Source organism: Microcaecilia unicolor, chromosome 2 (genome assembly GCF_901765095.1).
Source record: "Microcaecilia unicolor chromosome 2, aMicUni1.1, whole genome shotgun sequence".
Classification (NCBI taxonomy): domain Eukaryota; kingdom Metazoa; phylum Chordata; class Amphibia; order Gymnophiona; family Siphonopidae; genus Microcaecilia; species Microcaecilia unicolor.
The window spans coordinates 104,656,252-104,683,982 of NC_044032.1; the positions used below are offsets into that span (position 1 = coordinate 104,656,252).

The following is a 27,731-nucleotide window of genomic DNA, read 5'->3' on the forward strand; positions in this document are numbered from 1 at the left end:
ATCTCCCCATTATGCTCTACTATTGAATTCTTTATATATTTATGATTCTTTCCTTATTGATATGTGTGGGTTTGTTTCATATTTTGTAATGACTTTTTTGTTAGCCACATTGAAGTTGAAATTGTATGGAACAATGTGGGGTATAAATGTAATAAATAAATAAATGACCGTGTAGTGGCAGTTAAGGCCAAAATACCTCAAATTAGATTTGAGGGTGGCCAACAAGGCGCAGGGGGGGAAGAATAGCATGCAATATTACAAGCTATCAGAAATAGAATTAACTATACTTCCTGAAGTACACCAGTTAATCTTTTCTGCCATGTAATGACCCCAAATGGGTTAGGCCTGTGCATGCCAAGGTATGGATGAATCTCACTCCTAGGCTCGCCTGCTCAAAATCTCAAATATACAGTACGACGTTGATTACCCGAATGCAGATTATCCGGAACGGCACCTCTCATTCTCCCCTCTTGCTCCAAACCTAGTTTTACAGTCAGTAGTGCTACACATGCTGCTTCTCTCTAGCTTGTTGCCTCCCTCTGTAGCTTGGTTTCCTCCCTGCAGGAAACAGGAAGTTCCATCAAAGGAGGCGGGATGCTACAAAGGGAGACTCTGGACTAGAGTGAGGCACTGTGTTCAATGCTTACTGACTGTAAAAGCGAGTTTGGAAGGTCACCAGAGGGAGGGATGAGAGATGCCAAACTGTAGACCATGGTGAGGGGGTGGGGGGGGGGGGGGGGGAAACAGGAGACAGAGAGAGAAACGTGACCTGGAAAGGGGCAGCTACAAGAGATGTGGAAACAGGGAGGCCCGGTAATCAGCAAATTTGTTTTGTTTTACCGTGGGGAAAAATGCTTTTTACCATTCCTGCATGGTGGTAAAAAGGTTTTCTTCCACAACTGGATGTTCATGTAGGTTTGTCCAATCAGCGTCGTACAGTACTTCTAATGCTCATTCTAGTATTTGCACTATGCCAAAGAGGGACCTTCTTCTGGAGTTCATAAAGTGTCATATGTACAGACAACATAATAAGGTGCGCATGGAAATCATTATAAGGCCACTGATGCCTAATACAATTGGGACCAGTCTATATCTTTCTACCACATTTTTTTTAAGCTTCCGTTTCCATTTGTAGGTACTTGAGGATCTTCTCTTTCTCCAACATAGTACAGAATAATGACTTGGTACAACACTTCGATTTGTAATACTGTTCTTGTGATTTTCTCCTTTTATCAGACCATTGCAATTTCTGTGTTAGATCAGCTGGATATGAGGAAACAGGGGCCAACAAACAAGTTGTAGGTGATAGTCCAATAAAAAGTGTATCTTTGATAGCATCTCAAAGTGATCCCTCTTCATCAGGTCAGTTTTTTCATCACAAAATGTACAGTTTTCTGTGTAAAACCTTTTTATTGGTGGGAATGGGAATGTCTGAGGTGATCACAACTTTAAGCCATCTTCATTTTTTACAGTTCTATCAGGATAATGATCCTAGTGTTACTGTTTCCGTTGAATGGCACATGCCACCTTATTGTGCTTTCCTTTATTCATGCCTCCTGACATCACGTGACACCTGTGACGAGATGAGGCACTGAACTGGAATCAGTCACTCAACTCTGCATTTGTCCCATTTAGCAGTTTTTACCTATGCTGGCTGTTAATATCTTACCACATAGGATAGTGGACTCCAGATAACTATCAACCACTTGTCTTCAGTTTTAAGTTAACCTCTCCTGAACCATATCTGCGTCAGATTTTGATTGACTTGTTTCTAAAGTAACTCCTTACATTTCTCGGTGCATTTGTGCTTCTGTCACTTGTTTTTCTTGTTTGGTGGTTTAATTTGTGAAAGAAGTTTTCTAGTTTCATAAAATCCTGTTTCATTTCCCCCATGTTAGTGAATTCTCATACTTCTGTTTGTTGGAACACCTGTCAATTAGCTTTGCATTTTTTGACATTCATAAGCATACCTGGAGATCTCTGATAGTACCTTTGTAGGGTTAATTTTACAACAGGGCACTCATGTGCCTTTATAAAATAGACTCCCAAGTATACTCAAATTTATATTTGTTCCACCCAAAGAATACCTCCAAGTACACTGTCACATTATCTTGCTGGCATATGTACTTGAATACATTTATTCTGCTAAAACATTTTCTACACTAAAGACATGCTCAACATGGGGAAAATGCTTTATAAAAAAGAAGCACAGAGCTAGAACAATTATTTGGAGGGTTGAAGATGGGAGGACTAGGGATACCTAATTTAAGAAGCTACAATTAGGCATGTTTGCTGCGACACGTGGCAGATTGGGTTTTAGGAACTACAGACTTCACACCATGGGAGTTAGAAAGAACCTTATTTAACCCATATCACCCATATTATCTACTACATGCCACCACTCAAAGGATACCCCCTGAACGGAGGAAACATATTTTATTAGTACCAATGAGACGTGCATGGCATTATCTAGTCCAGAGTCTGGGGAAAAACCCAAGATGCACGGACATGATTCCATTAATTGGAAATGCTGAATTTGAATCAGGTCTAATTTCAGACAGATACCACAAATGGGCTCAGGAAGGGGTGGTGGTACTGGCAGATTTATTAAACACCACAGGAACGATTAGGATACAGGAGGAAATAGGCCAGATAGTGGGGGACATTAATGTGGACTGGCTTTCATACCTACAGGTGAAGACATATATTTCAAGACTGATCAGGAGCGGATGTTCTAGAGACCTGTTTTTATTGCTAGAAACCTTTTTCATGCCCCCAGGAAGCCAGCGGGTTACGGTGTCTGGGCTACATGGAGCAATAATAAACTTAATGTCTCCAAAGAACTACGAAGGGGTGGCAATCAGGGATGGTGACATTTTAGAATATATGAAAGAGATCAAAGACAATGTGCAAAGTGCACAGCATAGAGAGACCCAGTATAGAGTACTAATGAGGGCATATTTTACACCTAAGCAGGCCTATTATGCAGGACGCATACCAGAGAGTAAATGTCCTAAATGTGTACATATAGACCCGACCTTGATCTATATGGTATGGGAATGTGTATGTGTGAGGCGGTTCTGGAGTAGTATACAGCTCTATTGTGAACATATATTGAATACACAAATCACCATGACACCTCAGATATGTCTGCTAGGATATAGAGGGAGTGGGCATACATTACGGTGCTCGGAACGTCAGTTTATGTATAAAGCATGTATCATTGGGAAAATGTGTGTAATGCAATATTGGATACAAGCTGACGTGCTCTCATTTTGGCACTGGCGCAATAGTTTGCATTTACTCGCCACGTGGGAGGCCAAAGATGCGAGAGGGACTTCAAAACGGAAAAAGGAGTACTGGACAGTCTGGGAGCCTTATATTCAATCGCTTAGCGGTAGAACCTGCAGCTTACTACTTAACACCATACAAATATACAACCAATAAAGTGCAGCAGAGTGTGCATAGGATAGGAGGAGAGAGAGGGGATTGATATGAGGAGGGGGGTGGGTCAGAAGGGCAGGTGGAATGTAGGGACCGGGGGGGGGGGGGGGGATTTGGTTTAGGGTATATTACATGATATAGGTTTGCTGGATGTTCTGTGACTGGTATCTGATATGTGCTCCAGGAGGGAGGAGATGATTAGAACTGGGGGGGGGGGGGGGGGGGCAGGCGCTGGGATGGAGGATATGAGGAGGGGGAGGGGGAAGGGGAGAGGGAAGGGTGACAATTTGTTACAAATTGGTTAAAAATGCGATGAAACTGGTATAGTTGATACTTGTTAGTTTGAAACCTTAAATGATGTGGATTCTCTGTAACACGTATATGCTGTATGGAAGTACGTATCATCAATAAAAATATTGAACCATAAAAAGAAGCACAGAGAAACCCCATAACCTCCAGGGTTACCAAGGACTACAAGCAGAAGTCTCTGTCTGCAGGATTAACTCTTTGGTGAGCCAAAGGCAAACAAGAGTTGTGAACCCCTCACTTTGTAATATAAATACATTTTAAAGCTCTCACAAATGGACTCCATGATAGGTATAGATATCTTGACTGATTATATTTCAGGAAAAGTTTACTGTACTTTTTTTTTTAGAAGATTCAATTTTTATTGAGACTGATGCTATTACGGTACTGTGTATGTAAAATTCCTGAGGACTATATCTTGGTCTCTTGATTTTGAAACTGCTTATAACTTGTGGTTTTAGTGGTATAGAAGTGTGATGTAACATGATTCTGACTGCAGCGGAAAATCAGTAAAGGAGGAAATAGCAGGTAAGAAGTGCTACCCACCCTAATTTCTAAGAACATAAGAATAGCCATAATGGGAGGGAGCTGCACAAAGGTCCCCGGAAAGCACTGCCCGGTATTTCTACCTCAGTAAAAGTTAACAATTTGAAAGATTCCCAAAGCAAATCGCATGCAAACGAGCTGCTCGCAAAAACAGCAATCAGCTCAGTAGGAGGGAAGCCAATTGGTCAGCTGAGCAAGTGCAGAACAGCCGATCACTAACCGTGGCTGCTCTGAGCATGCTCAGAGCAGCACTTGTACTAAGGCTTTCATACACGCACACAAGCTATGTGTACGAAAGCCATTGTGTAGCTTTTTTTTTTTTCCAAATTTATCAGAAGCACAAATGCTTTTCATGGCACAGATCTGCACCGAGGAGCCTGAGCAGGTGCTGTCGATCCTCCATGCAGATGCTCTTCAGCCCGGCAGCAAGGAGCTGGGGCTGCAGCAGCTGAGAAAACCGCCAGTGCCAGCACCCGCCCGGAAACACCTGAACTGCTACTATCCGGAGCCTGTACAAGGGCTCCTTTCACATATGAGTGGCGCCTCTGAACTGCAGTAGTACTACACTCACCCTCTGATCCTCCTGTTGACTGCACCACCAAGAAGCAGCAGTCATACAAGAGCTCCTGACCACCGATAAAATGTCATCCTAAAGGTAGGCAGTCCTTTCTGTGCATTGCTCGGAAAACAGCTGTGCATTATTCAGAAAAATATATACTACTACTATATTAGCTTCTCCACTGAATAATCCTGAAAATGGTACAAAAAAATCAGTGTTTCTACTATGTTCTATTAAAGAATTTTTATTCAATATTTCGTATTTATTAAGGAGGAAAAAAGAGCCTCACAGAGCTCCTAGACTATACAACAGTCTATTGGAGCTAAAACGGATACTTTTCTTATCCGTTTTAGCTCCAACAGACAGTTGTATAGTCTAGGAGCTCTGTGAGGCTCTTTTTTCCTCCTTAATAAATTCGAAATATTGAATAAAAATTCTTTCATAGAACATAGTAGAAACACTGATTTTTTTGTACCATTTTCAGGATTATTCAGTGGAGAAGCTAATATAGTGGTACTAGTAAAAAAGCCCCGTTTCTGATGCAAATGAAACAGGGGCTAGCAGGGTTTTCTTCTGTGTGCATGTGGGAGTGTGTGTGTCCCTGCCCTCTGCCCTCTCTCCCTTCCCCTGTGCTCTCTGACCCCTCCCCCCTGGGAGTCGAGTCCTTCAGTGTTAAGTTTCCTGCTGTGTTTGTGTATAGTGAGGGCTTCTGCCCTCTCTCCCCTCCCCCCTCTGAGTCCTTCACTGTTACAGAGAGAGTGATTTGATTTCCTGCTTTGCTGTGTTTTCCTTCACTGTTTGTGTTACAGAGAGAGCGAGGGCGGGGCAGACACTCATGGGGAAACCGGATATCTCTCCCCCTTCACACTTCCGGCTGGAGACTTCATTTAGAACGTTGGTGGTGCCTTTTATATAGAGAGATTATATATTGTTCAACTGTTTTTTTGCAGAAAAGAAACAAGTGGAAAAACAACTTCAAGGGATCAATCCAAGACAAGAGATAAGATGCTCCAAAAAACTTTATTGTGGACCCAACACGGTCCGTGTTTCGGTTTTTGAAAAAACCTTCATCAGGGGTCTATAACATAACAACAAAAATATAAAATAACAAAACACATATATAATTAAATGAAAGAAAGATATAAACAAATTAAATCACATGTATTACAATCAATTTTAAAAAACACATAATAATATTAGAAATTTTAAAAGTTAAAAATTAAAAATATTAATCATTCCTAATATAAATCAAATATTCTCACATAGAATCTGATATATTAACAAAATATTATTATCATACCATCAGACAAGCGACCAAATGGGTAAAAAGCAAATTAACTCTATATAATTTAATTGATATTATAGAAATTTATCTACAATAAAACCCAGTGAATCAATACATAATTATGTATGATATGTAGCATAACAAATAACTTTAAATAAAAGAGCAAATATTGTTTTAAATGGGTAACAGAAAATTTCTTAATTCATACATGATTAAATATCGAATAAAAATAGAATTAAAATTAAAATTAAACATACCAATCAGTAGTTGCATAGAAGATATACTGACAGACAATGGAGCTCATAAAATGTGGTCTCTATTAAAATTTATGTAAATAAGAAACATAGTTAAATATTACAAAAAGGTTAAATTGTAGTTCAAGCGGAAGTACATCAAACTCATTCCAATAGTCCTTCCACCAATCGAGAACGTGGTAGGAAAAGAATAAGAAGTATGTCTGATGATGAAATTTTTACCTCTCCTCTATATAGCCCCAAACCACGTAATACAGTTACATCTAATTTTTTAGAACATCTCTGGCAGCAGAACAACCCACGTCAACAAAGATTGGACTCTACCAGGAATGTAGACCGATTCCAACAAGGATATCAATTTCGGGGAAGAGGACGCGGAAGAGGAAGAAACAGAGGAAGAGGAGAGAGACAGAACTACCTCCCTTGGTAGATGAAATACCTGTATTTAATTTATCAAATCATGTTCTCAAAGATACGGAAATTGCAGTTTTACAAAAAGGCCTTTCATTCTCTCCCACTTCCACTTATGACGATTTTCAGACACGCATAGATCTCTTTAAGTTTCAGAGGAAACTACAGATTAAAAAATTTTTTTCATCCACTGGATCTACTCAAACTGATCCATCAGTTGTTAAAAAGAATTCTAAATGGGTTCCCCCTGGACTTTGTGACCCTGCTATTAAAACATTTTACGATGTTGTTCTTAGGGACATCACCACATTAGAAAAGAGCACTAAAAAACGCCCTTTTTATAATCTCACAAAAGATGAAAATCAAGCATTGCGTTCCCTATCATTGAATACAAATATTGTTATAAAACCTGCTGATAAGGGTGGAGGCATTGTTCTTTTAGATCGAACATCTTATATACAAGAAGTAATGAGACAACTAGGTGATACTACCTTTTATGTGCCTCTCAGTGATGACCCTACAGATAACCTAAAAAAGGAAATAATTACAATTGTCGATTATGCATTTAACATGGGTTTTTTGACACTTAAAGAAAAATAATTTTTGATTACTGAGCACCCTGTTGTCCCTACGATTTATATCCTACCCAAGATACACAAATCTATGACTGATCCACCAGGTAGGCCTATCATTTCAGCTAACAGTTCAGTTTTGGAACCCCTCTCTATATTCACAGATTATTTTCTTAGACCATACATTCCTAAAATTAAATCATACGTACGTGACTCATCTCACTTTATTAAAATGTTGGAAGAATATAGTGGTGACTTAGAAGATCTACTATTAGTCACCCTTGATGTTGAATCACTGTACACTAACATACCTCAGTTGGAGGCATTAATTGTTATTGAAGAAACCCTGCGGGACAGGCAAACAGACATATGGATTCCTAACAGACTTATTTTAGCCTTGGCTACACTGGCTTTAACAAAAAATTATTTTTATTTTAATGGCAATTTTTACCTACAAATCAAGGGCACAGCTATGGGGGGGCGTCCATGGCCCCCGACATAGCCAACCTTTACATGGCTAAATTTGAAGACTTATTCCTATTGGATCACCCATATAAACAACATGTTAAAATGTATAAAAGATACATAGACACGATATCTTTATACTATGGAAGGGTGACAGTGGTTTATTACAGCAATTTTATGAGTGGATCAATACATGCGATTCCAATTTAAAATTCAAAATGCAATTTGATACAGATAGCATTCCTTTTCTAGATATCAAAATTAAAAAGGACAGACACAGCCTTACCACTTCATTATACAGGAAACCCACTGATAAAAATTGCTATCTACATTACTCAAGCTATCATAATAGAGCACTGAAAGACAACTTACCATTTTGTCAATTTTTAAGATTGAAGAGAATATGTGCTGATGGAGATGACTATTACAAACATTCTAGAGATCTAAAAGATAGATTCAGACAACGTGGATATCCGGATAGATGTATTACAGAAGGGTTTAAAAAGGCTAGTATGAGAACTAGAGAAGAATTGCTAAACACTGGTGTCAAACCTCACTCTAATCCAAATTTAGTCTGTGCTCTTAGATTCTCGTCTTTGAGCCATTCCTTTAAGAAAATCATTTTAAAACATTGGCATATTGTTCAGTTACACTCATGCTTTAAAGAGGTTGTTCCAATTTTTGCTCTTTCGAGAAATCCCAATTTAAGAAATCATTTAGTTCCATCCTTTCTTCCAAAGATCAGGGATAATTTTACTCAAAAATTTGGTGGACACAGACCGTGCAATTCTTGCACAGTGTGTGTCCACTCTCTTCAATTAGATTCATTCATACACCCCACCACAGGTAGAAAATATGAGCTGAGATTTAACAGTGACTGCAATACGGAAAATGTAATTTATATGATCTTATGTCCTTGTAATATGATTTATATTGGCAAGACTAAAAGGAAAATTAAAACTCGTATCATTGAACACCGTAGCTGCATTAGAAGGCAGATTAAATCTGCTCCATTAGTGGAACACTGGATTGATGCTGAACACAGCACTGATGATTTAAAATTTTTTGTGCTACGACTCATCAAACCTAATCCTCGTGGGGGAAATATTGATCAGATATTATTAAGAGCAGAACAACGTGCCATATACCAAGCTGAATGTGTAGCCCCAAAAGGTCTCAATAAAGAAATCGAATATTTACATTTTCTCTGAAAATTTTTCTATTTCATTTATTTTGAATTTTGAGACTGTATATATACAATTTTATATTTTTGGTATTATTCATATCTTTACGACACGACCAATACCGATTTTTCCTATTATTATTTTTACTAGTATCATTTTTAAGTAGCAATTTTTAGTATACCTCGTTTTAAGTGTATCCAAATGTATATTTGGAAAAATTCCTTATATTAGGATGTTCTTTCCGTTTATGCATATCCAAAACCCCCCTTCTTTTAAATAAATAATAAAAAATTCTTTTAATTAAATAAATATAATTTTTGATAAATAATATGTTACCCTTGTTGTGTTCTTATACAATCAAAAAAAAGTTTTTTGGTTTATGTGCCAACTATAATATTGTTATTATTATTTCATTATTATTATTATATATTTTTTTCATGACATGTTTTTAATAGTTCCTTTATATATTTTCTAATTGAGAACGATATTTAATGCAATACAATACGTTCCAGTCTGTCTGTCAATCTTAACATCTAACTAACGTTGTTATGTCTTCAACGTCTTTTTACTACACACTAGTTATTCAGCTAAAGTTTTTTTGTAAAGATCTCATACAAGTAACTAACCCATGGAGTTTATTCTTTGCCGGTCATTAGTTTTGATATTTTATTATTTTAATGTTTTATTTTTTCAAACTGAGAGAGATATTTAATGCAACATAACTAGGTCTAGTCTGATCATCTATCTGAACACTTAAACAATTTTGGTTTTTACGTCTTTAATTACCTTCCACCACCCATTAGTGATCTGTTTAAAGTTATTCTGTAAGATCTCATACAAGCAGTTAGCTCATGTATTTTATCTTTTTTCGATATCCATATTTATATATTTATATTTATATTTCTATTCAACTCAATGTTTGAGTATCGATTTACTAAATATTTGAGTAAACATTGGGTTACCATATTATTTTATTTCATTATTCCATCTATCGCTAACTTTGGAATAGACATTAATTACTTTGTTGCCGTTTGAAGTTTGATCAGTATCAGCAAATTGGGTGTCTTAACTTTGATGACCTTTAAGTTCTTTCCCTAAGGTTCCCTATATAATTGGTTGACATTATTAGGTCACAGTATGTCTATTAATTTTATCCACTAGTTTCTATTACAATTGGGTGATATAACTGTTATCTACATCCTATTCGTTAGTAAACTTCATCTATTGCTGTTCATTGGATCCGGGATCGAATGTTTTTTAAATAATGTCTTTTTAAATATCTATTAAATACTTCGTCACTATCCTTTTGACAACTTTTAATAATTATATTATTTTTAGTCAATTGGTCTTTTAAACTACCGTGTGACATTTCTATTATTTAATAATTTGATTCACTTTACTGATTAGTCGATGTAACTGTCACTTGCATTCCATTAGCCAGTAGAGTTGTCTATCTTTATTTTGAAATTCGATGTGTCCTATCAACGGAATCCACGACTTACCACAGCGTTATTTAGGTCACTAGCAATTTGTCGCCATTTTTTCGATATTATTTTATATTGAATACGTTGGTACTAGGTTACACTCTTCTATATATTCAAGGTAAGGTCGTTTTCTTTCTCTTTTGATTTTATGTAGCTTATTACGATTGCTTGACAAGACATTACCGATATAATTTTAGTTTATTTTTATTCAGTCATTTAGTTTTATTAGCCCCTTCAGCGGTTTTTTCCTGTTAGGCATATACACATATATATACTCAGTTATATTATACATAGTAGCATTAGGGGCACCTTGGGTTTATAGTTTTCATATACCCTCACGATTATTTGACATAGTATCAGCAATACATATATATGATTTTTAATACCATTCGACTACTTTGATTATCAAATGCGCTACCACCTTTTTGTTAGTACTTTTAGAGTTTTTTTCGTTAAAGACTTATATACATTAGCATTTGGTGTAGCTTGGCGCCTTTGTTTTCAATATATATATTTTTTGTTAGTATCTTTTGTTAGTATCTTAGGCGCTCCTATTGCTAAGGATGTGCGCATATGTGTATATATATATACTTATACATTTATTTATACCCTATACGCTAGTTTATCTTGGATTATAAGATATAACACTACTCATGTTTAGATGTAGCCCTCTCTTATCGTTCATTTACAATGTATATACCTTCCTTTCTCTTTTTGACAGCTGGTTTTTATCGTGTTTTTCTCTTGACGGTTATACTTTGGATAAAATCTGTGATAATAATATTGAAAATTATTTATATGCATTTTTATAGACATTTGGATACATAAATAAAGTTTTCTAGAAATTGTTCTTAAATTTTCATTTGACTTCTCTCTTATGATACTATATAGATGTAAGATCTATAATTTATTTTTAATCATGAATTTTCCATTAAATATAACGCTTTCAAATTTTAAAAAAATTTCCTTTTGTTATGTCCATCATTTTGATATTACTGTGATAAATTTCAATATTTAGTAAGTTTTTGAGTAATAACTATTTGGACATTTATGATATTGGTCGGTAAATGTTTTGATATAATTTATTTAACCTTTTTGTAATATTTAACTATGTTTCTTATTTACATAAATTTTAATAGAGACCACATTTTATGAGCTCCATTGTCTGTCAGTATATCTTCTATGCAACTACTGATTGGTATGTTTAATTTTAATTCTATTTTTATTCGATATTTAATCATATCTTTTTTTATATGTATGAATTAAGAAATTTTCTGTTACCCATTTAAAACAATATTTGCTCTTTTATTTAAAGTTATTTGTTATGCTACATATCATACATAATTATGTATTGATTCACTGGGTTTTATTGTAGATAAATTTCTATAATATCAATTAAATTATATAGAGTTAATTTGCTTTTTACCCATTTGGTCGCTTGTCTGATGGTATGATAATAATATTTTGTTAATATATCAGATTCTATGTGAGAATATTTGATTTATATTAGGAATGATTAATATTTTTAATTTTTAACTTTTAAAATTTCTAATATTATTATGTGTTTTTTAAAATTGATTGTAATACATGTGATTTAATTTGTTTATATCTTTCTTTCATTTAATTATATATGTGTTTTGTTATTTTATATTTTTGTTGTTATGTTATAGACCCCTGATGAAGGTTTTTTCAAAAACCGAAACACGGACTGTGTTGGGTCCACAATAAAGTTTTTTGGAGCATCTTATCTCTTGTCTTGGATTGATCCCTTGAAGTTGTTTTTCCACTTGTTTCTTTTCTGCGTTGGACTTTTGTGGAATTTTTTGGACCTCTTTTGTTATCAACTGTTTTTTTTTCCACACCCTAATAGTTGATATTTAGTGGACATTATTCAGAAAACACATTTGAATAATAATTAGTTCATTAAAATAACTTTGCATACAATTCCCATTGGCTGCTACCAAGACAGGAAAAGAGCCTGCAGACACCTTTAAGCATCTCACTGAACCCGTGCTCGTTAAACCAGCCCTTTCTGCCTCACCTCACCCTATGCTTCAAATAAACTCCCTGAGCCCATACGCCAAGCCCCCTCCCTACCCATCTTCAAATCCTTGCTCAAAGCCCACCTCTTCAATGTCGCTTTCGGCACCTAACCATTGTACCTCTATCCAAGAAATCTAGACTGCCTCAATCTTGATTGACTGTACTTTTTGTCCTTTAGATTGTAAGCTCCTTTGAGCAGGGACTGTCCTTTGTTAATTGTACAGCACTGCGCAACCCTGGTAGCGCTTTAGAAATGTTAAATAGTAGTAGTAGTAGAACCAGTAAAAAAAAAAAAAAAAAAGAAGAGCACCTTGCTGGGCATTGACAGTGACAAGAAAAGACTTCTATGGGCATTAATAACTCTACTTACCAGAGCAAAATATCTGGAATCAGAACTATTGAATCAGAGAGGGGCCCCCATAAACATTTGGGCTCTAGGCATATGCATAGTTTGTCTATGCTTTAACCCTGCTCTGCATCTACTGTATTATCGTTTGTTAGGAAATACAAGCATAGAATAAAAATTTTTGGACCCTTCTGGCCTAAATCCTTTTTTGTTACATGCCAGTATTGAATATATTACCCTAAAGCAGAAAGGGATAAGGAAGACGTGCACAGTACACTGCAGTCACATACATACATGAACACCGTTAAAACGGAGATCGCTATATAAATGTACTCACTCTGCTGCTCCCCAGTATCTCTCCACACCCCTTCCCGTGCACTCCGCTCCATGGATAAATCCTTCTTATCTGTTCCCTTCTCCACTACTGCCAACTCCAGACTTCGCACCTTCTGTCTCGCTGCACCCTACGCCTGGAATAAACTTCCTGAGCCCCTACGTCTTGCCCCATCCTTGGCCACCTTTAAATCTAGACTGAAAGCCCACCTCTTTAACATTGCTTTTGACTCGTAACCACTCGCCTCCACCTACCCTCCTCTCTTCCTTCCCGTTCACATTACTTTATTTATTTTTTGTCTATTAGATTGTAAGCTCTTTGAGCAGGGACTATCTTTCTTCTATGTTTGTGCAGCGCTGCGTACGCCTTGTAGCGCTATAGAAATGCTAAATAGTAGTAGTAGTTTCGGTACCTGGAGCTCAGCAGTTTAGAATTATCATCAAAGTAACAAGCCCCACACACATTTTTCTCAACATTTCGTAACTGAAATATGAAACTACTTCAGGTTCAGAAACATCTCAAGTTATCATCAGAGAAAGCAAAGCGCACACATTATCAGAAAAAACAAGTATTTCATTTGATTCGTACACCGGTTCCACTTTCACAGCAATAACCAAAATAAAAGCAGGCATGAAGCCCAACAGACCTTGACTCCGAACTTCCTTATGTCGTCTAGACTTTTTTTCTGCTTTTATTTTCGGCATGTTTGATGAAGTCCAGGACAGCACCACTGCAAAAGAAACAGGAAGCAAGTCACCTCGTTTCGTTTCCACGTGTTGCTGGTTACAGTAAACTTTCTCCGAACGACCCCTGGCGTGGATGCTGGGAGTTGTAGTTACGGCAGAAGACCTTCATCGCCGTGGGGAACAAGCCCTATTCCATATTTGGACTACAATGACCACAAGACTCGTGGTTTCCGCTCCACCCATCTTCTGCTTCCGGTCCTGTGGTCATCGCAGGAATTTAAGAAACCAGCGTGGTGATCTGGGTAATGCCGGTTTGTACACTGTGTAAACCTAAGGTTAGTGTTGCAAACGTCAACCTTGTTCCCCCCCCCCCCCCCCCCCGTGAGTTTGTTTTTTTTCTGAACCTTGCGGGTACCTTTTTTTTTTTTTTTGTTCTGTCCGCGCTTGTTTTGGGGCTTGGAACGACTCACAAAAAAAAAAAAAACCCCGCAAGTTCAGAAAAACGAAACAGTGTCATTCACGTTTTGTCCTTGGTTCTGTGATCTCAATTTCGTTTTCAGTCAACTGATAGACAGCCACATCGAGCTGCTTTTCCTGCTTTAGATTTTACTCCTCCTCCTCCTGTCAACGTCACCCGGCCTGACGGTGTTTTTTGGGGATGTTTTCCTTCACCAGGGAAAAACAGAGCGCGCCCCATACGGCAATTATTCCTCTAGAACTCCCTGGGCAAGCGCGAGTCCTCCTGCCCCGTGCAGCCGCCTCAGGCATCCTCCGGCTTTATACTTGTCCCGGGCAGGCTTCATAGCATCAGTGCCTGGCCAGCCACCAGCCAGCACTTTTATCACCTAAGAAGCATTTCTGTACAAGCGAAACATCCCTAGTCTTCACGAGTGTGATCAGAGAGGCCGATACACCGCGCTGTAATCGGGAGACCTTATCAGCTGCTTGGCCAAAGAACTAAAAGTTCTCCTTTCTTCTCTCGCAAGTTGAAACATCCATTTTGTAGATATAATTGCCCGATGCAAGTATGTGTGGGGAAAATCTCGGAGTAGTTTTTCCTTTTGCTGAGGAACAAGATAAGGTTTAGACCCGAACAGACAACAAAGTTACCTTACTAAAATATTAAGTCAAACAGAATACAAACTCAAACTGTAGCTACAGCCAGAGGCAAGAAAGTAAGTGAACACTCAGCACCATGATAAACACTAATAATATAATAATACAGGTGACAACTATAGAATATTACTAATGTCCAGAAGGAAAAGCAACAAAGATTTACTCTTCCACTCTTAAGAAATATCCTGCGAGCTGTGAACCAACAGCTTATTGTACCCTCTGCTGGCCATTCTCAGAACTGTGTTATCTGTGTTCTCTCCTGTGTGCTAGGCACTGTTGTAGCTAGGGTCCTTCACTGTAGTAAAAAATGAGGGGGGGGGGGGGGCTTTTGTGCTTGTTTTTGAATTATGTACTTGTTTTTTAAAGCAAAATGTTTCTTTTTCCACGAGTACCTGGCAACACTTTGCATTTTGATGCCACCAGGTCTGTAGTGTTACTTCAGTAGTGCCTTGGTTAGAGAGTGCAAGAAGCTTCACTTCCTAGATGTCAAACTTTCGGGGTACACACAAGTCTGAACCTATCCCTACGTCCCACCTCCCCTTAAAAATCAGGGAGCTTTTAGAGCAGTGTCCCAGGGTTGGTAAGAGGGTGGCTGGACCCGCAGCTTACCAGAGAACACATGGGGCCAGCAACACAGGCAGAGCAGACCTATCAATGGATAGAAAAGCTTAACTTTTGGACTTTACTTTTTAAAGTTGTGTGAGCTTATTTTGTGTTCTCAGAGGGCACATGCGATTGATATGACATTGGAATGTTTGGAACTGTTTGAATTTGCAGACCTTAAGATGCTTCTTGCACCGTTCATTGGATGTGAATGCTGAGACTCTAGGCTAAAGATTCTTCAGACATTAAAAGATAGCTGGTGCAGTCTTCAAACTGGAAATCAAAACTTCCTCTGTTGTATATGTTTCTGTAGTGTAGTCCATTTCTGGGTGGGCCCATGTATTTCCCCTCCTTTACCCCTTGTCTGGCAGGAATGCCCAAGCCCCACTATCTGACGATGTCCTCTGCCTGAGCCATCTGAGCAGCAGGGAAGTGTGCAGCGTGCTTTCAGCTGCCGATGCTGGCAGCCCTGTTCATGCTCAAATGGCACGTTGGGCTTGGGCAGAGAGGACATCTTCAGCAGGCAGAATTTGGGCATCCCCACCAGCAACACCAACCATGTGTGCTGCTGCTGCTGGGTGAGCCCCTGCCCACCATGGTCCACCCATGGCTACGCAACTAGTTGCAGTGTTTCTAGTTAGACTTTTCTGAGAAGGTTTTTACTTTAAACTTTCTTTGTATGGCTGTCTTTTTCTGATACTTTTTTTTCTGTTATCTAACAGTAGGTTTCCCAATGGATCTCAATAGTGCCAGCACGGTTGTGCTCCATGTTCTAACCCAAGCTGCTAGCCAGGATTCGGTGGTGCTGAAACCAGCTGAGGAGCTGCTAAAGCAGTGGGAGACACAGCCAGGCTTCTACTCTGTGCTCCTGGTGAGTCCTGGGGGGGAGGGGAATGCTATAGAATGCTTTTTGCTGCTGATGAAACTGCACCTAGTCTTTGGCCAGCATGCTTTTGGGTAATGGGATCTTTTTTTCAACCTTTATTGCCCTTTGCTTTGTTTGAGAGACTAGAGACTGCAATCATAGTATGCTACTTACAATGTTAGCACAATACACATTAAAACATCTTTAAGTGGAGATGGAACATATAGGCAGAATAGTAACAGATACTAGAAAGACATATGCACTTTTTCCTTAAGATAGTTGCCATTATTAAGTCCAGAAAGGTACAGAAAAATTATTTCAGCTAGAGTAGTCGTGGATAAGCAAGTCCTGCTGTAGTGTGTGCAGCCAGTATTAATCCTTGTATGTATGTGTGGGGCAAGCTAGTTCAGCGATGGGCATCCATGATCTTCGAGGGCCATGACCCAGTCGGATATCAAGAATTCTCCAATGAATATGCAAGAGATCTATTTACATACAATGCAAGCAGGACATTCAAATCAATCTTGTGCATATTCATTGTGGAAATGTTGAAAATCCAGACCCTCGAGGACTGTGGTAGCCCACCCCTGAGCTAGTTAGTTGCTTTTTCCATTAAAGGCTTGGGAGAAGAGCCAAGCTTTCCTGTTTTCCTGAATTGGGGTAGGCTTCACAACACAAGATTTTCTGGGAGTGTGTTCCAGAGAGTTGGGGGGCTATTCTGGAGAAGGCTCATTGCTGGGTGTCACATCTTGTGATTTCCTTTGGAGAGATGGTGGTTAGGAATATTCCTTGGGAGGGCCTTAGTTATCGTATTTCAAGGGATGTCCCATGTATGTAAGCCGCACTTCTTTGTATGTAAGCCGCATTGAACTGCAAGGTATTTCGGGCTATAAGAATAAAATGTTATGTTATGGAGAGAGGTAGCATAGTTGTCACAGATGATAGAAGCAGCTTCTGACGTTGCTTGAAATTGAGTGATCAGAATAACTGTTGAGTCTAGCTTTACCGCAAGGTTCTTGACCTGTGAAATAATGGGGAGTTCATAGCTCTCAAAAGAGGTTTTGATGTTAGGTATGTAACCGTTTGTGTAAGAGACATGCAGGAGCTCAGGTTTATCTGAGTACAAGCGAAGTTTATTGTTTTTAGCCAATTCTTCAATTGCTGTTTAAATAGGTAGTCAGCTTATTCTTGGTCATAGGTAGGTCTGATTCATTGAGTATGAGTATCTGCATGCCATCTGAGTAGATACAGAACTGAGTATTCAACTGAATCAGCTTGACTGGTGGCTTGTGATAGATACTATTTTAGTATTTATCCTTGTGGTGCCCCACAGGTCAATGCCCATGTTGTCAATGCTGGCATGATATTGTCTACAGTCTGAAAAGAAACTGAGAAATCCAGTAGTTCTAACTTCGAAGTGAAGCCTATCAGGATTATTTTCGAAAGAGAAGGGCGCCCATCTTCCGACAAATCGGGAGATGGGCGTCCTCTCACGGTCGCCCAAATCGGCATAATCGAAAGCCGATTTTGGGCGTCCTCAACTGCTTTCTATTGCGGGGACAACCAAAGTTCACGGGGGCGTGTGGGCAACGTAGCGAAGGTGGAACTGGGGCGTGATTAAGACATGGGCGTCCTCGGCATCCCTGACGAGCACTTGGCCGACTTTACTTAGTCCATTTTTTTTGCGACCAAGCCTCAAAAACGGTGCCTGAACTGACCAGATGACCACTGGAGGGAATTGGGGATGACCTCCCCTTACTCTCCCAGTGGTCACCAACCCCCTCCCTCCCTAAAAAAAAAACCTTAAAAACATTTTTTTTTTCCAGCCTATATGCCAGCCTCAAATGTCATACCCAGCTTCAAGACAGCAGTATGCAGGTCCCTGGAGCAGTTTTAGTGGGTACTGCAGTGCACTTCAGCCAGGCGAACCCAGGCCCCCCCCCATTACACTTGTGTTGGTAAATGTGAACCCTCCAAAACCCACCCGAAACCCACTGTACCCACATGTAGTTGCCCCCCTTCACCCCTTAGGGCTATGGTAGTGGTGTACAGTTGTGGGGAGTGGGTTTTGGGGAGCTCAGCACCCAAGGTAAGGGAGCTAGGCACCTGGGAGCAATTTGTGAAGTCCACTGTAGTGCCCCCTAGGGTGCCCGGTTGATGCCCTGGCATGTCAGGGGGACCAGTGCACTACGAATTCTGGCTCCTCCCACGACCAAAGGGCTGGGATTTGGTCGTTTTTGAGATGGGCATCCTTGGTTTTCATTATGGCCGAAAACCGAGGGCGACCATCTCAACATTTAGGTCGACCTAAATGTTGAGATTTGGGTGTCCCCGACCGTATTATCGAAACGAAAGATGGACGCCCATCTTGTTTGATAATACGGGTTTCCCCGTCCCTTCGTGGGGCTGTCCTGCGAGCACACCCTCATGAAAACTTGGGCGCCCCCTGTGACAAGGCAAGCCCCAAAGATTCCCCAGTGAAGCAGTTGAGGCCAGAACTACGGGTCCCAGAAGTCCTTGCAAGAATGAGAGAAGAGAGTAGTCCTAAAAAAAATGGAATAGATTCCCAGCCCCAGCAGGGGGAGCAATGGCTCAAGGCAGGGTGAGCCTGTTACTCCCTTCCCCACTAGAGGGAGAGGGAAGGATGAAGCTCAGTTTCCCTGGCTTCGCCATCAGTATATAATTCCCCCCAGCTGTGAGAAGGGGAGAGCAGATATCCTGGAGGCTCTCAGTCACCAGGAGAGAGGGGAGATGAGTGGAGAGAGAGATTCCATGGAGTATGTGGAGGAAGGAAGTAGCCTGCTACTAGAGCTGCCTCAGGGAGAGGAGCCAGCTACCATGGAGTTAGAGAAGTCAAAGGTTGCTCTGCCCAGCACTTGAAGGGAGTAGAGTAGGCCACACTGGGCGTGGTGCTAAGAGATGGGAGAAACTGCCAACTCTGCTCTTTACAGGGTTCCCTCTGTGCTGTGGTATTGGTTTGATGTGCAAAGACTGTCCATGAAGATTTGTTCTGAACTGTTGTGCTATATTGGAAGTGTGTTGAACTCTTACTAAACCCTTCTGAAGGAGGGGGAAGGAAAAGCTAATGCCCTAATAGAAGACCTGAGGTCTTGAGGAGCTGAGCGTTTGCTGAGGGATTTTGGGACCTGGACTGTACCTTTTTTTTTCTTTTGAAGACTATATTAAGAGGGCTGTACCTTTTGTTTTGAAGAATATATTATGATTTTTGGTATGAAATTGCCTTGATAATAAAATACTTTGGCCCTGAGTCCCAGTATCAGCAGCATTCTGTCCTGGAACCCTGGGAGCCCCGCAGGCTTGCTGGCTCCACCCAAGAGGAGGTAGCGGACCCCCCTCTTTACACTCCGTTCGATTATGCCCCTCCACGTCTCAATTTCTGTGAAGATCATCTACTATGGCTAAGAGGACAATCTCAATTCCATAACCCGGTCTGAATCCAGATTGGCATGGATCTAGCTAGTTTCTCTCGTCTAGCCAATTGTTGAGTTGAACACAGACTTGGTTCTTTAAGTTTTCCAAGAAATGGGATGTTAGTGCCTGACTGGTAATTTCCAAACTTGTCCTGGTCAAAGTTGTATTTCTTTAGCAGGGGATGCACCACTGCTCTTTTTAATGCTGTTGGTAGTTGATTGTTAGAGAGGGGTTTATGATTTTGGTAGCTTCTTCTATGAGGTCCCTGCTTGCCTGCTGCACTATCTTTGATGGGAAGGAGAGAGGGTAAGATTGTGTTCTTTTGTTTAACTGATAGACAGGTACGACTGCCTGCAAATCCTAGTGGAAACTTAATTTTTTGGCAAAGTATGCAGCAAAATAATTGCAGTTCAGTTTTGCCTGTGCAAGCTGGTTTTGTTGTGGGGGTTTTTTGAAGACATGTGGCCCCTTGTAACCTCCAACCGGTGGGTTCTTCAAATAGTCCGTCACGGTTATGTCCTACATTGGTGTCAGCAACCACCAAATTGCCCACCGAAAGCATCTCTCTTCCCCCTGCCAGTAGATGGAACCAGAGAAAAATAGCTTAGATTTGATTTCACTCCAGGGTTCTATCACAGGAGATCTGGAAGATGTTAGGTGTGGATGGAGTATGGGTTTTGTAGATTGAGTTTTTGTTTTTTTAACTTTGAATGAAAGTTGTGATTGCAGCTTTTCTTTTAACCAATGGCATTTCTTTCTATCTTATTTTAGACCTTAAAGCAGTCTGGTGACAGCTTTCATTTTAAGGTCCCTAATTTTACATGTTCGAGGGAGCATACTAGCACATTTGTCACAGTTGAAATGATAAGTAGTAGTAGTAAATGTGCCTTCCCTAAACAGCGAACACATTGACCGTGAGGGTCTAAACTAGACATTTTGTTTTTATAGGCGCTGCAGCGCTTTAAACCCTGCTTCTTTGACAGCATGTTAGGAAATAAAAGAGCGGCTAAATTAAATTTCTTGAAAAAATCTTAAACATGAAATGATGAAAAACAAATAAAGAACTGAAAAATAATAAATTATTACTGAGAAAAACTGCACTGACAGGAGATACTGAGTCAATGGGCTTACTGTTACCGCGGAAAGAAATAAACTGAAAGGGGGCAGTGCTTACATGACATTATACTGTGTTGACTAGAGCTGGAAACTGCACACATGCGTATGATAATGTTTTTATTTACAAACTTTAAAGCTTTGGTACTGGTCTGGGTCAGTGACATCACCAGGGAGCCACTTCACTTGTGTGGCTGCAAGATACTCTGTCCAGGGAGAAGTGATTTTTCTGCTTGTGGTGGTGGGGGAGAAGAGAAATGAACTTCCTCCAAAATAAATGCCTTAAAACTAATTCACTGTGGCAGAGTGAATAAGGAATTGCATCTTTCAGACTGGCTTCCTCTCTCCTCCCCTCTTCTGATCGGACACAAAGAAAAGATGCAGACACACATACACATATGCACAGACGTGTGCGCGTACACACACACACACTAAAACCCAAAGGACAGATGTGTACACACACACTAATCCACAAACACGTGTTTGCAGATGTGTATATACACACATACACACACACATATTCTAACAGCCCAACACACACAGGCACAAGCCTATATATATATATATATATATATATATATATATATATATATATATACACACACACAGGTGTGCGCACCTGTTTGTTAGTGTGTTACACACACACACACTAACAAACACACGTACACAGGTGTGTGTGTATGTACATACTAATATCCAAACACGTGCTCAGGTGCACACACACATATGCACAGGTGCACACACAGGCACACATATGTTCAGGCACACACATACACATATGCAGAGACAGGCGCACACATATATATGCAGAGATAGGCACACACACATATGCACAAGCATTCACAAGCACACACATACATGCACAGGCGCACACATGTATGCACAGGTGCGTGTGCACATGCACATATACATATGCACAGGCGCACACATACATATACACGTGCCCTAGTGCCCAGGCACACACATGCGCTCGCCCATTCACAATCTTTTATGTATGTGTGAATTTATATATGTATGTGTGTGTGTACACACACGCTTGTATTTATGTGCAGAGGGGGGTTGATAGATTTCCATGAGCCATGTCCTGCATGCTTTCTCCGCTTGTTGGTTAAAGTATTGATAATGGCATTTCATTATGCTGTTAGTACTTTCATATCATTTTTTTGCATGTCTAATTTATAATTTGTTTTTGCTACCTCTGACCTCTTTCAGCTGATGATCTATGAGTTTGAGATTTGGAAAGCCTCTGTTGGTATATCATTTTCTACTTATTTAGAGTTGCATAAATTATTTTGGGAGAATTTTGTTGAGTGAAGTAGACATCTGTGAATAACTGTTCGTAACCTTTGTCTGAATTAAATCTGCTAATTCTGAGTTTTTGGTGTCAATTATCTCTGTTCCAGAAGAACAGAAAATGCAGGTGAAATTGAGCAGTTTACTCCAGCTGAGGTCCAAGCTGTAAAATCAGTACATAGTCATACATTGTCAATTGTAATTAAGATTGTTTTTATTACTGTAATGAGAAGATGCAGACCAGGGCCTGCAAAATGTCCTGGCGCATCATAGTGACTTTGGAATTGAATATATTGTAAATTGCTTTTGGTTTTCAGAGTAAGAGATTGAAAAGTCTGAATAGAAATAAGTATTTGATATGATTCTGGATATTTGTTTAAATAGTTGAATTTACTGTTAATCTTGTGACTTAAAATTAGGTTGTTTCCATTTAAAATTTTGAATGCATGTTATTTACACTTGGTACTTAACAAAATCTTTTCTCCTGACTAGTTTTTCTAATGTACTCCTTTGCTTTTCTTATGGTACTGTTAGTTTTGTGGAAATCATCTTTACGGGTTTGTGTGATGGTGTACAAATGCAGGGTGGTTTGACTATTTACACTACGGATATGTATGTAAGCTAGGGAAGGAATTAAACAGGGTAGTCCTTTTGAACCCTGGACAGTATCCAAATCAATATGTTTGAGGAGCAGGTGCATGTTATGATCCCTGGTTTAGAGTATATAGCAGACATTTATATGATGTTGGTATGCTATTGGCATATAGCCCTCCAGGAATTAGAGCTGCAAAATTAGATTTGCTTTTATAGCCAGTCATAGGATGGCTCTTGAGTGTTCCCTCATTAAATTGTGATGGGCCATTCAATTTCCTTGTGGAAGATATATCTTTGATAATGGCTCAACACTTTTTTTTTTTTTTAATCCATACTTGAATGGTAATGGACTAGAACAAATAATCAGATCCTCTATACTTCAGGCAGGCCATATGCTAGCTGTAATAATTTGTCCACAACAAATCCTGTATAATAATTCTCACCTCCAACGTTCTGTCTTACCTGGGACCGTGGCTCCCTCAGAGGTGGTCAGGAAGGCTCCGTAGATCAGACAGAGACGTCACTGGCAGCATTATGTGTCACGTTTACTAAACAGGAACTGGGTTTGTGAGCCCTTGGGCCACTGCCGAGGAGTGGCAGGCAAAACCACCCCATGCTAGAAACAGGGCAAATCTCAGGCAAGCAGTTAGGCTTCACCTGCACTTGGCCACTTTTCACCAAGAGTTGAGCTCTGGGCTTCAGGTGGCCGGCAGGACTTGCTGGACAGGGCAGGACTGGATAACAGCAAGGCAGCACAGGGACTGAGGGTCAGAGGGGAAAGGGAGGAACATGGGCAACAAGGCAGGAGACTGGGCAAGGAAGGGAAAGCTAAAGGGCAGAACAGAAAGCTGCAGAACAGCCACTAAACAGGGAACAAACACTGACTAACAAGACACAGAACTAAGAGCTGCAAGCAGCCCCAAAGCCAGAATACAGACAAACAGAAACTAAACACAGAATTACAAACCAGGCAAGGAAAGCAAGTAAAACCTAAACTAAACACAGACTAACTAGAAACAGGCAAGAATCTCAGGCAAACAACCGGACTAGCAGAAGTGCAACAAGCACCAACATACCAGGGCCTTAGACGCAATGCGAAGGCAAAGCCAGAGAGTTTCAAAATGGCTAATAAGCCTGAAGCTCAGGTGCAGCAATCACCAGGCAACTATGGGTGCTGTGTAGGTTCAAACAGAGCAAGCAAGTCTGGAAGATCTGGACCGGACTGGGCTGAAGTCTGGACCGGGTAGGAGCAGCAAGACAGTCTATGGCAGTTCATAGCAGCCACCGGTTCTGGCCACCAGAGGGCGAGGTGAGCACAGACGTGACATTATGACATGGTCCTAGCAGACCAACTCCGAGGGAGCCACGGTCCCCTTGAGGGCGGGACCACAGGAACAGCTGAAACACAAGCGAAAGAAAAAGCTGTCTGAAGCGGCGTCACAGTGTGCAGGAGGTAAAAACTTTAAAGCAACAGCCGGCTCTTACGAGGGGGAGGGCCAGAGAGGTGGGGAGGGGGGGTCCTGAAACGACAGGGGAGGGAAGGGGGGGGTCATGAACGACACGGGGGGCGGGGGGAAAGAAGAAAAAGCTGTCTGAAGCGGCATCACAGCGTGCAGGAGGTAAAAACGTTTAAGATCAGCCGGCTCTTACAAGGGGGAGGGCCAGAGAGGTGGGGAGGGGGGTCATGAGCGACACAGGGGGGGGAGGAAGGGGGTGCTGAAACTACAGAGGGGGGGAGGGGATTCCTGGAAATCCACTGGAAGGGGAGGGGCGGGTCCTTGAACTGGAAGGGGAGGGGGAAAGGGAAGAAGGAGGAGGGGGAGGGGAAGAAGGAGGAGGGGGAGAGGGAGCATGGGAAGAAGTGGGAGGGGGGTCCTGTAACTAAGATGGGAAGACGTGGGAGGGGTTTGTGGAACTCGGACAGGGGTGGAAGGGGGGGAAGGGGAGAGGGGGGAAGGGTCTCATACACTCTTGGTCTCATAAAGAGTCTGTGTATCTCACACACACTGTATCTGTGTGAAACACACACTCTCTCTCTCACACTCACTGTATCTCACTATGCACTCGCACACACTGTCATTCTGACACACACACATTCTCTCACAGACACACTCGCACCCAGTCTCACTCTCTGTCACACACACACACACTCGAACTGTCACTTTCTCTATCTCACACAGTCACTCTCACACACACACTCTCTTAAACATACACACTCCGAGGAAAACCTTGCTAGCGCCCGTTTCATTTGAGTCAGAAACGGGCCTTTTTTACTAGTTTTAAATAAAGGTTTGAAGAATTTGAGATACAGACAGTTCCATGGTCTGATTATATTGGAGAAGGGCTGAAGGAGGACTCAGTTTCTAACACAAGAAAACAATCCAGAGATAAATAGAACCATTGACAGAATACTTACTAAAGTGAGAATGAGATTCTGTTGATCATTTTATGGATAGGTTGCTTTAGTGATGTGAAAGATCACATGAAAGGAGGCTTGGATAAGTTTGCCCCAATGAGTCATTTCAATGTGATATACAAAGCTAGGCTTCAGTGCCCACTTGAAATTGCTAAATAAAAAAATATGTAGGGCACAAAAATATTGAGAAAAAAAATCTAATGTAGCCATAGATAAGTTATTTTGGAAAATAAGATCATTTTATGTGGAAATATATTTTATTAAGGCAGTATAAAAGAATGTCCAAACTGAAATGGCACAATAACTTCCATAAACAACTCCAATGGGAAGTAGAAGAACACAATAAACAGTAATGCCATAATTTTATGTATAACTTCCAAATCCCCCTCTCCTTCCTTCCCCATCCCCTCACCCCCCATCCATCTCTTAAACCTCTAAATTATATAACAAAGTAATGCGAACATTAATGGTCAGCGTGTCTAAGAAGGGTGTCCATATCTTAAGAAAACGTTTTTGCCTTTTTTCCTTGCCTTTTACACAGAAATCCTCTTCATTCTGAGTAGTTCATGCATTTGATTCTGTTGTAGCATCAGTATCTGAGGCTGGTCTTCTATCCACTATAAGAAAATGGAACGTTTTGCCATCATATAAGCTTTCTGAATGAACAAGGCACAAACCTCCGTTCCATCATGCAACTCCTCCATTCAGTCCCACAAACTTATCGGCACTCACAGACAAAATTACCCCCAATATGTCACTCAGATACCCATACCCATGTCCAAAATTCCTGGATCTTCGGACAAGCCCATATACAATGTTTTCAGGTACCCTCTAGGTCCCCACATTTCTTACAAGCACTGTCAGTGGGCAACCTGTTTTCTGAGCCCTACTGCAATGAATTCACATTTTATGCAGAAATTCATAATGTAATTCTCGGAGTTGGCTACTTTCCACCAATTTCCTTACCCTTTTGACTCCTCCCCCACCCCTCGAACGTCTTCCAGACCATAATCCCCATCAGTTTCTAGCCTCCATTTTCCACGTATGACTAAAGGGTGACCTACCCACCACTGCTTTCAAGCCTTCATAATAGCGGCCTATAAGGCCTTATTTAATGGCTAATAAAGGCTATCTCTCCTAAGTCATCTTTCTCAAGACTATGCTTATAGTTAGATATCATCCCCCCTTAGGTAAATTTACATTTCAAGATATGGATACCAATCCTGATCCAACATACCATATGTCCATTTTCAGACTGAAAAATCCAATAATTGAGCTTCATCAGCCTCTGAGACATCCAGCACACACAACTGTAATGCCTTTAGGATGCCAGAGCTTAAAAGCTGCACTCTGCGTCCCTGGGGAAAAATCTCCATTCCCTTCCAAAGACAAATACCGAGAGCCATGTGGGGTCAACCCTGTGTATATTCTCCCTTAGATTCTATATAAGGCACAGCAGTAGCACTCGTTAAGTTTTGTGCACAGTCAATTTGTGCGCTACTTAATTGAGTAATGAGCCAGTTAGTCATGATAATTGGCCAATAACAACCAATTATCACTAGGCATATTCCGAAAAGAGGTACATGTAAATTTTAATGCGTTTAGCTGAAAAGGGGGCAAGGCCATAGGAGGATTGTGGGCGTGTCGGGGGCATTCCTCAAATTTACCCATGTTATAGAATTCGGGGGAATGTGCCTACATTTAGGCGTAGATATTTACACAATGTTTTCAGTGGCGTAAATGGCTGCGCCTGCATGTAGACGCGTTCCCTGGCCCTTAGCTTTATTCTATACAACATGCCTAACTTTAGGTGCGTTATGTCTAGATTTTATACACCATTTACAGAGCCTGGCCTAATATGCAGGTACTTTGTTCCTAGTGGGCTCACAATTTAAGTTTTGCACCTAGGGTAATGGAGGTTTAAATGACTTGTCCAGGGTCACAAGGAGCTGCTTCAGGAATTGAACCCCATTCCCCAGGATCTCAGACCACTGCACTAATCATTGAAGCGGCTAATGGGAGATAATTAGAAGGGAGGCCAGCCACAAAGGACACTTCTCCATCCATATCTCTTGCAATGTGTCCATAACAGAAAAACATGCCTCTTCAAACATTGACCCCAAGATGGGACTCTCTGCCATTGAAGTGCCCAAGGCAGCTTCTTAGGTGAATAATGCTGTGAATTCTCTGTGAATTCTCTGTCACTGTCCAGTGTTTCCCTTTAATGAGGAACCTATATGCTTTCTGCACCAATTTCACATGATAATTCACTCGCCAGATTGTTAAAAGGAGGCCAAAAGGAAACAGCCACTTGTACTTAATCCTCTCCTGCTGTTGCAAAATATCTCATGTCCCGCTGCCTTTGTAACATGGTTGATGA

The 27,731-nt window shown here is 40.5% G+C and overlaps 2 protein-coding genes across 5 annotated transcripts in view; one reads left to right on the forward strand and one right to left on the reverse strand.

Annotated features, from left to right (window-relative positions):
* The window catches only part of DIMT1 (DIMT1 rRNA methyltransferase and ribosome maturation factor), a 47,519-nt gene extending 33,451 nt beyond the window's left edge, over positions 1 to 14,068 (reverse strand). Inside the window, exon 1 of the mRNA XM_030193170.1 lies at positions 13,880 to 14,068. Coding sequence (XP_030049030.1) covers positions 13,880 to 13,937 — 58 coding nt within the window. The 5' untranslated portion in view covers positions 13,938 to 14,068. The remainder of the gene's footprint in view (positions 1 to 13,879) is intronic.
* A 106-nt stretch (positions 14,069 to 14,174) lies between these two features.
* IPO11 (importin 11) overlaps positions 14,175 to 27,731 on the forward strand; it is an 813,637-nt gene continuing 800,080 nt past the window's right edge. For 2 of the 4 annotated variants that reach the window (XM_030193171.1, XM_030193174.1), the window contains exons 1-2: positions 14,175 to 14,254; positions 16,361 to 16,509. In XM_030193171.1, coding sequence (XP_030049031.1) covers positions 16,372 to 16,509 — 138 coding nt within the window. In that variant the 5' untranslated portion in view covers positions 14,175 to 14,254; positions 16,361 to 16,371. Of the gene's footprint in view, positions 14,255 to 14,639; positions 15,095 to 16,360; positions 16,510 to 27,731 lie in introns of those variants that run through there. The other 2 variants (XM_030193172.1, XM_030193173.1) reach the window with 2 other exon arrangements.